Source organism: Panthera uncia, assembly GCF_023721935.1.
Source record: "Panthera uncia isolate 11264 chromosome A1 unlocalized genomic scaffold, Puncia_PCG_1.0 HiC_scaffold_16, whole genome shotgun sequence".
Taxonomy (NCBI): domain Eukaryota; kingdom Metazoa; phylum Chordata; class Mammalia; order Carnivora; family Felidae; genus Panthera; species Panthera uncia.
Genome location: NW_026057576.1, coordinates 13,373,923 through 13,388,292, shown reverse-complemented (window position 1 = coordinate 13,388,292; position 14,370 = coordinate 13,373,923). Strand labels below are relative to the sequence as shown.

The window sequence follows — 14,370 nt, the reverse complement described above, 5'->3', positions numbered from 1 at the left end:
TAGTCATCATATCTCCTTAAACTCCTCTGCTCTGCAGCAGTTTTCCTGTTCCTTGTTTCTCATGCCCTTTGACAGTTTTGCAGAGTATTGGTCAAGTATTTTGTAGAATATCCCTCAATTTGGGGATATATGATACTTTCTCTGGACTAGACTGGGATTATTATTATTACTTTTAGAAGAATACCACAGAGATGAAGTGCCTTTCTCATTACATCATATCAGGGAATACATGATATCAACATGATACAGAACTGTTGATGTCAGCCTTAATCAATAGGGGAAATCACTGCCAGGTTTCACTATCCTTTGGAAAAAACCCAGCAAGTCCATCTCACACTCAAGTAGAGAGGATTTATTTGAGTTCCATCTTCAGGAGGAAGGAGTAGCTGTGTATATATTATTTGGAACAGACTTCTCAATTTTAATGATGGATATCAAACCTACCTCTATTTCAGCTGACAAAGTATATGGATTATCTCACAACCTATATCCCAGGCACTTGACAGAAATTATAAACTAGGCATTGCAAAGGACCAATGCACCAGTCTTCAGTTTAGCTTCATTCATGGACCCAACTCAGATTCACTGCCAGACACAAATAAGACACTGAGTTTGGGTGACATTTCATTTCTTAACAGTTTTAGAGACGATTTTCTTAGGTTTTGAGGTATATAATCAAAGCCTTTACAAACATTTCCTCCTCCCTAATAATTATGTGTTTTATTTGTTTCAAATCTTGAACAATAATAGTAATAATATAGTAGAAATACTTATCTACTGATCTAAATGATACTAGCATTTCATGTTTAAATTTTATATTTAAGATAAATATCTTATTATACTTAAGATATGACCTGTTTTTACCAGAATTACAGGTTAAATTGCACCTATTACCTTTTTGCCAAATATTTAAAGCATCATATTGCAATGTACTGTGATTAACTCTTTTAAATCTACTGTATCATTTATCCTTAAAACTCAGTGAGAAAGGAGTATAGTTTTACTCATGTAGGATAAAAACTGAGGCTCAAGGATATTTCCAAAACCATTCAAAAAATGTGTGGCTAAGCCAGGATCCAAACCAATGCAGTCCAACTTGACAGCCAATGAATTTTATGTATGTATGTATGTATGTGTGTATATATATATATACACACATATATATATGTGTATGTGCATATATATGCACATATATATATGCACATACACATATATATGTGTATATATATACATATGTGTGTGTGTGTGTATATATACACACACACACATATATATGTATGTGTGTGTATATATATATATATATATGTATGTATGTATGTATGTATGTACATGTACCAATTCCCCATAAGGAGCCACTGTTTGTAATTTCTTGTTTCTTACATATTCTACTAGATTTTCTTAATGTAATATAGGAACTATTATATACTTATATCCTCTTTTTTATACAAAATTAAATCAAATAAACACTTATCTATACTATTTGTTTTTAATCATGTAACAATTTAGTTGTGATATTAATATACTGAGACTTAACAGTTTTGTTTTACAACTGCATGGTATTCCATTTAATGAATAAACCATCATTTTTTTAGCAAATCCCCTATTAATAGAAATTTAAGATTTCTCTTAACCCTTACAAATATAAACAACACAACGTGTACCTCTGAAGAATCATTATTTCACATGTGTACAAGAGATAAACTGCTGTGTTAAAAACTATATGTATTTGTAATTTCAACAGACATTCATCAAAATTAACACTTCACTCTAAATGGGACTATACTAATTTAAGTTCTGATGTGCAAGAATGCTTGCTCCCCACAACAATCTTGCTAACAAAGACAGGATGTGGAATTTTGAGAATTCTGTCAATCTAATATGTGAAAAATTATGTCTAATATGTGAAAAATTTAGTTTTAGGATATATTTCCCTTACACCAGTAGGACTCCCTTCTTTTTAAATGTTTATATGCCATGCATATTCTCCTCTATAAGCTGACCATTCATGCATATCCTTTCCCCCTTTTTCTACTAGGCTGTCTTACCAGTTTCTAGGGAAAGTTGTACAAAATGATCATGTAAAATTCTTTTAATTTCTTCAGTTTTTATATTAATTATGGAAATTATAATTTATTTTATACATTCATATTTTTGTCCTTTATTAAGTTGCTTAATGATGACATCCATTTATGTCATGAGTTTAAAAAAAACTAGCTTTTTAAATGACTTTTTGTATCCCAAATCATGATATTCCTACTTGTCTATTTATTAATTACTTTCTTCCATTTATTTGGTTATTCTTTTCCTAACTTAGACATTTTAATTATTTGTCTCTGTATTTTCCTTTTATTGCTGTATAACTACAGATATTCTTCTAAACACTTCCTGGGCTGTATCTCATAGGTTTGTGAAAGTTTTTTTTTTTTTAATTCTGCTATTTGTCCATATAATTGTGGGTTTATTTCTGTTTTTTGTTTTATTCCACTGATCTGTGTGTCTACTTTTTATGCCAGTACCATACTGTTTTAATTACTACCACTTTATTTTTTTTTTACTAAATGTCTATTTATTTTAATTTTATTTTAAATGTTTTATTTTTGAGAGAGAGAGTGCAAGCAGGGAAGGAGCAGATAGAGAAGGGGACAGAGGATCCAAAACAGGCTCCATGCTGACAGCAGCAAGCCCGATGTGGGGCTCAAACTTATGAACCGCAAGATCATGACCCAAGCCGAAGTCGGATGCTCGACTGACTAAGCCACCCCTTTTATTTATTTATTGAAAGAGAGAGAGAGAGAGAGAGAGAGCATGCACATGCATGCACAAGTGGAGAGGGGGCTAAGAGAGAGGGAGGGAGAGAATCTCAAGCAGGTTCTGCGTTATCAGCACAGAGCCCAATGCGGGGCTTGATCCCATGAGATCATGACCTGAGCCAAAATCAAGAGTTGGATGTTTAACTGACTGAGCCACCCAGGCACCACTAATTACTACCACTTTGTAATATAACTTGAAATCTGGAATTACAATACCTCCAGTTTTATTTTTCTTTTTCAAGACTGTTTTCCATACAAATTTTAGGATTGTCTGTCCTAGTTCTGTGCAAAATGCTATTGGTATTTTGATAGGGATTGCATTAAATTTGTAAGTTGCATTGGATCATACAGACATTTTAACATTATATGTTCTCCCAATTCATAAGCATGGAATGTCTTATTTGTGTATTCTTAAATTTCTTTCATCGGTGTTTTATAATTTTCAATTTTTTTTAACATTTACATATTTTTGAGAGACAGAGAGAGACAGACCATGAGTGGAAGACAGGCGGAGAGGGAGAGGGAGACACAGAATCTGAAGCAGGCTCCAGGTTCTGAGCTGACAGCACAGAGCCTGACATGGGGCACAAACCCACAAACTGCGAGATCATGACCTGAGCTGAAGTCGGACGCTTAACCAACTGAGCCACCCACGCACCCCTGACAGTTTTCAGAATATGGATCTTTCACCTCTTAAGTTAGGTTTATTCCTAAACATTTTATTGTTTTTAGTTCAGTTGTAAAAGGAACTGTTTTCTCAATTTCACTTTCTGCTACTTCATTATGAGTGTATAGGGATGCAACAGATTTCTGCACAATGATTTTGTAATCTTCAACAAAGGACTGAATATTCAATGGGAAACTGACAGTCTTTTCAACAAATGGTGTGTGGAAAACTGGACAGCCACCTGCAAAAGAATGAAACCAGACCAATATCTCTCCCCATACACAAAAACAAATGAAAACTGATTAAAGATCTAAATGTGAAACCGTAAAATTCCTACAAGAGAGCATAGGCAGTAATCTTTCACCATCAGCCATAGCAACATTTTTCTAGATATGTTTCTTGAGGCAAGCCAACATAAACTACTGGGATCACGTCAAACTAAAATGTTTCTGCAGAGCAAGGGAAACAGCCAATAAAACTAAAAGGTAGCCTACAGACTGGGAGAAGATATTTGCAAATGACATATCTGAAAAAGGATTAGTATCCAAAATATATAAATACTGACATACGTCAATACCAAGAAACAAATAATCCAATTAAAAATGGGCAGACAACATGAACAGACATTTCTCCAAAGAAGACATATAGATGTCCAACAAACACATGAAAAGATACTCAATACCACTCATTATCAGGGAAATGTAAATCAAAACTACAATGAAATATCACCTCATTAGGGTTGGTGAGAATATGGAGAAAAAGGAACCCTCTTGCACTGCTGATGGGAATGCAAATTGGTGTAGCCACTATGGAAAACAGCACAGAGGTTCCTCAAAAAATTAAAAATAGAACTACCCAATGATCTAGGAATTGCACTACTGGGTATTTACCCCCAAAATACAAAAACATAATTCAAACGGATATATGCACCCCTATGGTTATTGCAACATTATTTATAATAGCCAATCTATAGAAACAGCCCAGTCCATTGACAGATGAATGGATAAAGAAGATGTGGTATAGAAACACAATGGAATATTATTGTGATAATATTGTGAATAATATTGTCAATATTATCATAAAAAAGAATGAAATCTTGCCATTTGCAACAATATAAATAGGGCTAGAGAGTATAATGCTAAGCAAAATAATGCTAAGCAAAATGCTAAGAGAAAGACAAATACTATATGACCTCACTCATATGTGGAATTTAAGAAACAAAACAAACAAGCAAAGGAAAAAAAAAAGAGAGAGAGACAAACCAAGAAACAGACTCTTAACTATAGAGAATAAGCAGATGGTTACCAGAGGGTATGTGGGGAGATGGGAGAAATAGGGGATGGGGATTAAAGAGTACACTCATGATAAAAAAATAAAATAAAATAAAATAAAATAAAATAAAATAAAATAAAATAAAATAAAATAAAATAATAAAATAAAATAATTTTAATAAAATATTGAAAAAAATTCTGCTGTTTGTATTTTCTCATTGACACAAAAATTGTTTAATAAACTTTAAATTTCTAGGTAGAAGAAACTTTGGTTTCTGACTTTGTTCCTATTTTCTAATTTTACTGTGTTTTATTAAAAGAATATTGTCTGTTTTGTCTTTATGTTTTAGAATTCTTCTTTGATGTATACTACTTTGATGTCAAATTTTTATAAATGTTCCATGTTAACATGGTACAGATTTCAAACTATATTAATCAGATTTACCTTACTATTTAGATTACTTTCCCCCTGGATTTTTTTATGAACCAAGATAGGTGAATTAAACTTTGTTTTAGTAATTGTATTATTTATCCCATAATTTCTTTTTTTATGAAAGTTTCACCCTGTAACATTATGTATCCTTCTTTATGTTATTTATTGCTTTTCGGCTTGACTTCTAATTTGTCCAATATTAAGATGATTCCTGTTTTCCTCACTTGTATGCAGGTGGTATAACCTTTAGTTATCCTTTAATTTTCCGCCTTTCTAAATCACTTTATTTTTGTATGTTTCTTGCACATAGATCTGGGTTTTTATTATTGTGATCAATTGAATTTTTCTTAAAATAGGTGATTTAAGACTAATATTTAAGACCAATAGTATATTTTTGTGCTGACCATTCTAGGAAAATTCTCCCTGGTACTCAGAATGATCTTTTAAAATGGATGCTAAAATCTTATATTAGGACTTCACTGAATTATAGCTTTAAATATTTGTTTAGTTCCACTGTTCTGCTTTTCTTAGTTGGAAATTCAATTTAGGCCACTACTGGAACTTCCATACTTTCTATAGCAATCATTTTCTCTATAATTCTTCTAAACTCTTATTATATTTCTTGAATTTCTCATATTATTTGCCTTGTTTTCATTTTTATCTTCTGTGTATCTTACTATGCCAACCACATAGTTCATCTTCCTTTGAGTTTCTTCTGATTTCGTTTTTATTTGTATGGAAGTTTTTTTCTTCAATAAAAAGAAAATAGAAACTTTCCTCCAAAGTTCTGTTAGTCTATGATCCAACACTTCTGTGTTATCCTACCATGTCTTCTAACTTCATGAAATTCTGCTTAGTAGTACTCCTTCCTCAGCAGCAATTCATATCTTACTTTTTAAACTTATGGTAAATTTCTAATTTGCTAATTTAATAATTGCAATTACTTACCAATTTAATAATTGCAATTATTATGTATTCTATAGCAATATTTTTCCAGTGAGTGTTCTTATCTGCTGGTTAGTTTTTTTATTTTTTTTTAAGATTTGTTAATGTTTTTCATTTATTCTCAGAGAGAGAGATTCAGAGAAAGAGAGAGAGAGAGAGAGCATGAGCTGGCAAGGGGCAGAGAGAGAGGGAAAGGAGAGAGAAGAGAATTCAAAGGAGGCTCCATGCTGTCAGCACAAAGCCCGATGTGGGGCTCGATCCCACAAACTGTGGGATCATGACCTGAGCCAAAACCAAGAGTCAAGGCTTAACCAACTAACCCACCCAGGTGCCCCTCTGTTGGTTAGTTTTGCTTAAGTTTTCCACATTTCTATATTTTTCAATGTGTCTTCTTAACAATTTTTAAGAGGTTGCATCTAGGGCTAGAATCCTTTAATGTCTCCTAGTCAATTTCTCTTACTTAACCAAAGTTAAATGAGCAGTCCTTTTCTCTTAATATGAAAAGTACACATGCTTCTCAGTCTCAGTATTCAATCAACTAATACACATTTACAGTTCCTCAAATATGTATAACTCCTTCCTACAATCCTGGTTTTGGTGAACTATTCCCTATATTTATAATATGTCTATTTTCACTTACTTGACTATCAATTTGGTACCAAAATAAAAATAATATCTACTCTTCCAGACTATTTAGCATGTTTGAGACGTTTTACCTAGATCGTGTGTAGTTTTCATCAGTGTTATCAATAAACTCTCTGAAAATTTAAATACCAAAATGAAATGACAACAGTGAGGTTCTGAGAGGAGCTGCATATCTAGCAATAGTTAAATGATACCCTGTTGGGTTCATTTGTATAGAAAATGGATTTTATAAAGAATAATTTTGCACTGGACAACATAATATGAAAAATACTCATTATATCAGCAAGTGACAGTATCTAAATTCTAGACTTTGGGGAAAAAAGAAATATTCTAGGATCTTCAAATAACAAAAATAATCCATAGGCCTCAATGTTAAAAAAAATACAAATAATAATGACTTAACATGTCAGCAAAAGAGCAGCTCTCATATACACTGTATTCCCTGTGTCACGAAAGTTTTCACTGAAATCATATCCATGTAATTTATTTGATTTGATGAAATATGTTATTACATCTTTAAGATGAACAGTATTTTCTTCAGCAAATAGAAATAAACTATATTACTTAAATTGTGAATTTGTTCTATAATCTACTATTAATAAACATGCTTTCATAAAACACTTTCACAATTTTTATCATAGGAAGCTATTCTTTTCCACTGTAAGATTATTCAAGTCAAATTTCATGTTATATTAGATACGAAACTACTAAAAATACAATTTAAATAGATATTTTCACAATTCATTATGAAAAACATCAACTTACTTGTGACCTAAATGCTTCAGAAAGTATCCCAGAACCTTCAGAGCTTGAACCCAAATACTTTCACTTTTAGAGGCCAATAATTTGTAGATTACTCTAAAAAATACAGAAATAAATGACCTTTTAAGCACCTACAAATATTAAAAATAGAAGCACTATATACTTTACAAACAAACCATAAATATAAAAAATATAAAGTACCTCTCAGGATTTAAAATTCTTTGGAAAAATTAAAAATTATCATATTTTACAAATTTTTCTATAAACTCGGTCTTCCAATAAATACTCAAACATTCAATGTGATTCGTTGCTTATAAGCACTGCCTTCCAGGCATGTTGAAAAGACATTTTTTCTATTTTAAGATACATGATTAGTTAAGCCACATTTCCCCTTCTATTAGAACTGCCTCTGACATTTCTACATAATGACCTTTTTTTCTTGTTTATTGGATCATGGATAGATAGTTGCCCAATTATTTCTCTTTTCTGAGCATTTGGAATGAGATCTGAGAAACAATATCTAGCACTTTGGGGGCTCCTGAATAAAAAAAGGATTTAAAATAGAAAGGATAATGCAGTCTTGTTTTGTTCACATAGATGAGTCTATACACAAAAGGAAGAACAAAGCAACCATACAGGAAGTAGCAGAGAAAGCAAAGTTGTTTCCTTCTAGCTTTCCAATTCCTTGTTCTTATCCTAATGAGATTTCTATAACAAACGCATTATTCTGTTTTTACTTTAATCGGTTTGAGAATTTTTCTGTTACTTGGAGCAAAAAAGTCTCTGCTAGCAACACAAAACCTCACCTAACCTAACCTAACCTATAGAGGCACTTCATATACTATATAAGAATAGGGCTATATTCATTATTACATTTATAAATATCTAAAAATGTTTGTCTTTTGTTTTCTTCAAAACATAGAAGTATTTTTTTCTATAAGGTAGTAGTGGGTAATAATTCTTTTAAAACTCATTCTACAATTTAAGAAAGTTCTTTGAAGGTGGTGGTGGGGCCTATAAAATTGGGATATGCTTTATTGTATTAAATTCTTTTTGAAAAATAAAATGTCATTTTATATTTTTAAAATGAAGTAATCTAGGCCAAACAAAAAAGTTGGTATTAGAAGATACAGTACAATTTTTATATTATTTCAGTAACATTAACAAAGGGAAACAAATAACTTAAAGCTAGTGACATCTGTTTTATGTTTAATAATGGCTTATACTATTAAAAAAGAAAATAATATATTGTTGATATTGCCTCTTACTTGTGTGTTACTCAGTTGAAGAACAGACTAGGTAAACTCTAGAGGTAACTATTTCCTTTAGAAGATGAAGTTTTTCAAAAGCCTCAAGTTCCTAAATAAATACGTATTTACACTGAAATTGATTTTTAGAATGTTTAAAGACAAAGATCAGTAATGAAAAAAAAAAGAACAAGTATGAGACTAGGAAAGTTATACATGTCAGGAAAAGAACTATTCAGGAAATCGTGAGAAAGAACTTTCAACAGAAAAAATAATCTTGAGAACAGAAGTAGAAGCTCACAGCCTAAAAATGTGACTAGCTTCAGACATGGAACGAGAAACTGCCACAGAATTCCCATTTTCTAGAAATAACTTCAAATTTAGGTATAACAAAGGCATAAGATCCACCCAGGACTAACAGAAATTATGATCGACAAGTGAAACATGGAAACATCGAGGGCCATCATTCATCTACATTACATAGGATTTTCTTCACAACTAGATAAGTAAGTGTTCCTTACAAAACAAGAAACAAACAGTGGATTTGCAATACAATATGAATAGGAAATTTACTGACAAATCAGTTAATGAATCTACTTGCAATATAATACGATAATTAGGTGAATCCTAATTCATCTGTTTGAGCTTACTATATTAAGTCAGAATATTGTCTATATTGAGATAAGTACTTATTTGTTCTTTTCTTTAAAGAATTTCAGATATAAAAATACCACATTTTTAGCTACTCAGTTCAATGTTGTATTTCATATTTCACACGGTCTTCCTTAAAGTCAGTTAAAATATCACCAAACTTAAATTAAATTCATTCTTTGTATTCATTTCTTAGTGTGTATAAATTATAATTAATCAGAAGTTTCCCCAGAAAATATTTTATATGTAACTGTTATCCTTACGTACCTACTTTCTAGGATACAGACCATTAAATGTCCTATAGAATAAGCCTACTTTTTCCATATTTTTAACAAAGCCTACAGTCACCACATTTTTTTCAAGTGGAAAAAGTGAAGTAGAAATTCTTCCATCTCTGTCATTGTTTTGAACACACTGGTGACAATATGACACGTTTAGCAGGTGTCAATCATGAGCAACCAGGTCTTGGTATTCATTGTGCCTAATCATTCCATTCACACTATACATTTAAATTACTATTTCACTCCCCTAAAGACCTAACCACTCTCCTTTGTATGATCATATTTTTACCATGTCAAAGTAATGAAAAATCCTATGTCTGCATTTCATATTAACCAATCTAAGGTTGGTATCATCCACAGGGATGAGGAGGATATTTTCAATTAATTCATTAATCAATTAATATAATAAATAAAGCAGATACTAGGATCTAAGGTCAAGGATACTAATTGTTCAATCTAAATATAATTTAAGAAGAGAAGTATAACTGTATTATATTATTAAGTTGGAACATATGAAACTGCCATTATTTATTTAGTAAACAGTTAAGTATCAGCAATTTTATATAATTCAACCTCATAGTAAGAAAATATTTGTAGTTGTTAATAATTAAACGTGTAATCTTCTTCAAACAGATTAGCAACTCCATTGTAAACTCAAAAGTATTATTGATATCACAAATAGGACAGCCACATAGAAATGACGTGACTGTTTTCTCTGATCTAGAAAACGGTCACTTGCTGATATAAATGGCCAAATAAAAGATGTGCTAATAAAATACCTTGGCAGGTATATTATTTCAAAATTCTTTTTATAACCTGTGGAAGCGCACTGAGTTGCATATGGCATAACTTACATTTCCTCTTCATTCTAATAATTAAGACTTTACAAAAATTAAAAAGGAGAATCCCTAAGGGCCTGGGGTATAGGTTAAGTTCATAAGAATACTAATCAAGGAACTATTTTTCACTTATCTACATAATTACTTACAGTCATTCTGACTAAAGTTAGTCTTCATCTCTTTTAATTTTGTCCTTTTGTTCCAATTGTATTGCCACTGCCCTAACCCATCATCCCCAATACTGATGAATAAAATAATCTCTCTACTCTTTTTGCTACATCAGTTTTATCCCTCTCCAGTTCATTTTCCACACTGCTGACTGTAAATCAAAACAAAATGGAACTCTAAGCAAATCAGTTCCCCTTTCAAAATATTTTATTTCGTCACCAACAAAATATAAAATCTGAACTTTCTATTATGTGGACCTTCCAAATCTGTTCACTATCTATTTCTTGAGACTAAACTCATATAATTTTCTAGTGCTCTCTTTTGCTGAAATATACTATGCTCTTTTGTCTTCCTGAAAAATATATACATATGTATTTGTTCTTCCCACTACTTGAAAAGTCTTTACTACAGCAACAATTTAATTACTCTTTTTGAGACCCAAGACCCATTCTTGATATATTTCACCAGTTTTCTTGAGTATTAGAAGATCAATACTAGTTTCTCCACTTATCCCCTTCTTGTATATGAGATTTTGCTGTATTTATTCAAAAGTTCCTAGAGTAGGGGTTATTCTAGGAAGCAAAACTGTACTCAATTCAAGTCTATTAATAATACTAATATTATAATCATACCTTATTCCATTTCTTTGATCAAACGCTGGGATCATTGAGGCTGGATGTTCTGACATTAAAGCCACTAGCAACTGTAACACATCATGAATATTTTCATCCTGCATAGGGATCACCAATATTTCTATAGTTAATATTTTATTCTACTGCTTTGAATAAAATAATTAAGACAAAGACCCAGACCATGTCCTACCTCATGCATGGTAAGTAGGTAATTTAATATACTCTGAAGTTCATCTTCCTTGACCCCTCGGTCCTAATTTTTAAAAAAATGTGTATTACTTAATTTTAAGTCTAAAATTAAAACTTTAAAGACAGGCATCAAAACGATCATTTAAAAAATGTGAACAATTTAAAAGTAGTGATGTTTTCATTAAAATGTTTAAATACTTCATAATTCATAGACTATATTATTTCGAGTTAAATAAGTAAATATTTGGAACGCTGTATCTAGTCTTTTGAAGTTGCTGATTTGATTGACCACCACTATCAAGAGTTGGTATATTGTGATCATCTAAACTGTATTCATATTACTATTTTCTAAGAATTTATTCTTTTCTTAAAATGATGCAAATTACTGCAAAACTTTATAATATCTATTGTGCATATATTACCTTTGTTTTTCATTTCTCTTTATCTTAATCTTTTAAAAATCCTACTGTGATAAAAGATATAATGTAAGACTTCTCAAACAGGTATACAGACTGTTTTCTGGAATAAAAACTTTATGCTCATTTCTAATGCATATGTTCCTTCTCCATTTCAGATATATCTCTTAGAATGGAGGATCTCAAAAAAGGATTAACAAAAGGTGAAGTTTCACAAAAGTTAACAGTAAGATTTACTTTAGAGTGTTAAAAGCTATTCATAAGTTAAAGATAGCTACTGCTAATTTTACAATATTGATTTTAAACTATGCCAAAAATTCCTTTACACTTAATATATTGAAATTCTAAATTATGTAAAATTATTTTACCTTTAGTATGAGCTGTTTCAGAAAAAGTAGCATAAATGCCCGTAGAGATATAATTTCTTTTTGTGATGGCCGGGGACCATCTAGAATAAAACAGAAAACAAAAACAAAAACAAAAGGAAAAAAAAAAAACCTCACGATATTTAACAAACATAATGCAATTATGTTGGAACACTATGGAATTCTTTAATAGTTGTATTTATTATAATACTCATTAATATTAATGCTATATAATTTCAATTATATCAGAGGATCCAAGCATTTATTTTCAGATTTTGGCAATTTCAAATTATTCGCCAAACTTGAGATTTGGAGGAAAGAATTACTTTTTAAATAATTATAATATCATCCATTCATAGGTGCATAATCATCAAGTGTTTACATTAAATATTTTTTTCCTACTTTTATTAATAGGTTCCCTCTTCCCCCAAATCCAAGTTTTCCTAACATTTCTTTCATCTTCAATTAAACCAGTCTTCATTTAAAGACCATCTCCATTTCACCCCACACATTATATGATAAAGCACAGAAAAGTGACATGCTAATGTTTGTTTTGCAGCTTTTTTTCCTATGTGACTTAAATATACTAAATACATATTATGGTGGACACTCAATAAATGCTTATGAGTGAATAAATGAATGTGAACAGTTACAGTACACGTTAATTTCATCATAACATCTAAATTTCAAAGTAATTAATTGCAAATATCTAATTACCAATAAATGAGAACATTCAATGATATATGTCATACATATAATGTAATAATTAAATTATACCTTTAAGTATGTAGCTAGAACCATAAAGCTTTCTTGAAGCAATGAGGATTTACATAGCTTCTTCATAAGTTTTAAAATAAAAATCACTTTATGTATAATTTATAACATCTTATTCACTCAATAAATATTTACATGCAAATTATTATCAAATAATCCATTCCATCTACTCTTGAGAAGGAAATCTCTTTCTCATTTCCCAGACTGCCCTCTACATTTTTTGCCCCACTGCTGGCAACAGGATACAAGCTACCCTTTCCTTCCTTACCAATATTTAGTATTAATTTTTCAACTCTTTTTCATGGTGAAATATAGCACATATATAGAAGATGTAAACATACACCTTAATTAAGAGTTCAGAATTAATACCTGTATAATCACTTTGTAGATCCAGATACTGAACACTGACAGCAAACTGGCAAAGAAAGCCAGTAACAACCGGTGTGCAGGTAAAGGAACTACACAAGAGTGGAGGGGTGAGGTCCTGACTTAAATCAGATTAAATAATTGCAGATTTCTGATTTTTGCTGTGTAAGTGCTCCCATCACGACTGAATTCAAGATCAATCTACTAATAGTTTAAAAACGAGGTTGTAAAATCCCTGAATATTTAACAACCGGCTGCACAGCAGCTCGCTCCAGTGCACTGAAGTCCTCACCCCACGCCAGTCCTCAGCTCTAAGCTACATCTTGATCACATCCTCCATCCCACCCCAGTAGAGACAGCCATTATCTTAGTAATAATACCCTTACTTCCATTTAATGAAATTAGAAAAGTTTTATACTGTCTGAAAGTGTCAGTTGTTTCTTTTTCTACTGTAAGGATAAGAATAAAAATCGTGGTTATGTCATAGGATATTTTGTAATGGTTAAATAGATCAACATATGTAAAGGGATCAGAATAGTCCCTGGTCCATTTTAATCATAAGCACTCAGTAAATGTTAGCTATAATTACTATTGTCAGATATTGTACAATGTAAAGGGCGTGTTGGAAAAAATACATACATATGTGTGGGTTTTAAGCATATACATGATACGGATCCATATTTTACAAAAAAAGATGTATCTTACAAATATAAAATTGAGTGATGTAACAAATCACAAATGTACCATTTATATGAAATACAGAAGCTAAACAATCAATAGGTTAGGAATCCATACATAAATAGCAAAATGGTAAAGCACAAGTAAAAAAATAATAAGCCCTCAAGCAAGGAAAAGGCATAAAAAACCTAAAACAAAAAACATAAAACATAAAATTGAGGATGGGGTTAT

At 31.1% G+C, this 14,370-nt stretch overlaps 1 protein-coding gene across 5 annotated transcripts in view; it reads right to left on the bottom strand.

Moving 5' to 3' along the window:
• NBEA (neurobeachin) overlaps positions 1-14,370 on the bottom strand; it is a 673,234-nt gene that overhangs the window by 486,431 nt on the left and 172,433 nt on the right. For all 5 annotated transcript variants that reach the window (XM_049646794.1, XM_049646795.1, XM_049646797.1 and 2 more), the window contains 4 exons: positions 12,325-12,404; positions 11,542-11,604; positions 11,352-11,449; positions 7,537-7,629 (listed from right to left, as the gene is read on the bottom strand). In XM_049646794.1, the coding sequence (XP_049502751.1) occupies positions 7,537-7,629; positions 11,352-11,449; positions 11,542-11,604; positions 12,325-12,404 (334 nt within the window). The remainder of the gene's footprint in view (positions 1-7,536; positions 7,630-11,351; positions 11,450-11,541; positions 11,605-12,324; positions 12,405-14,370) is intronic.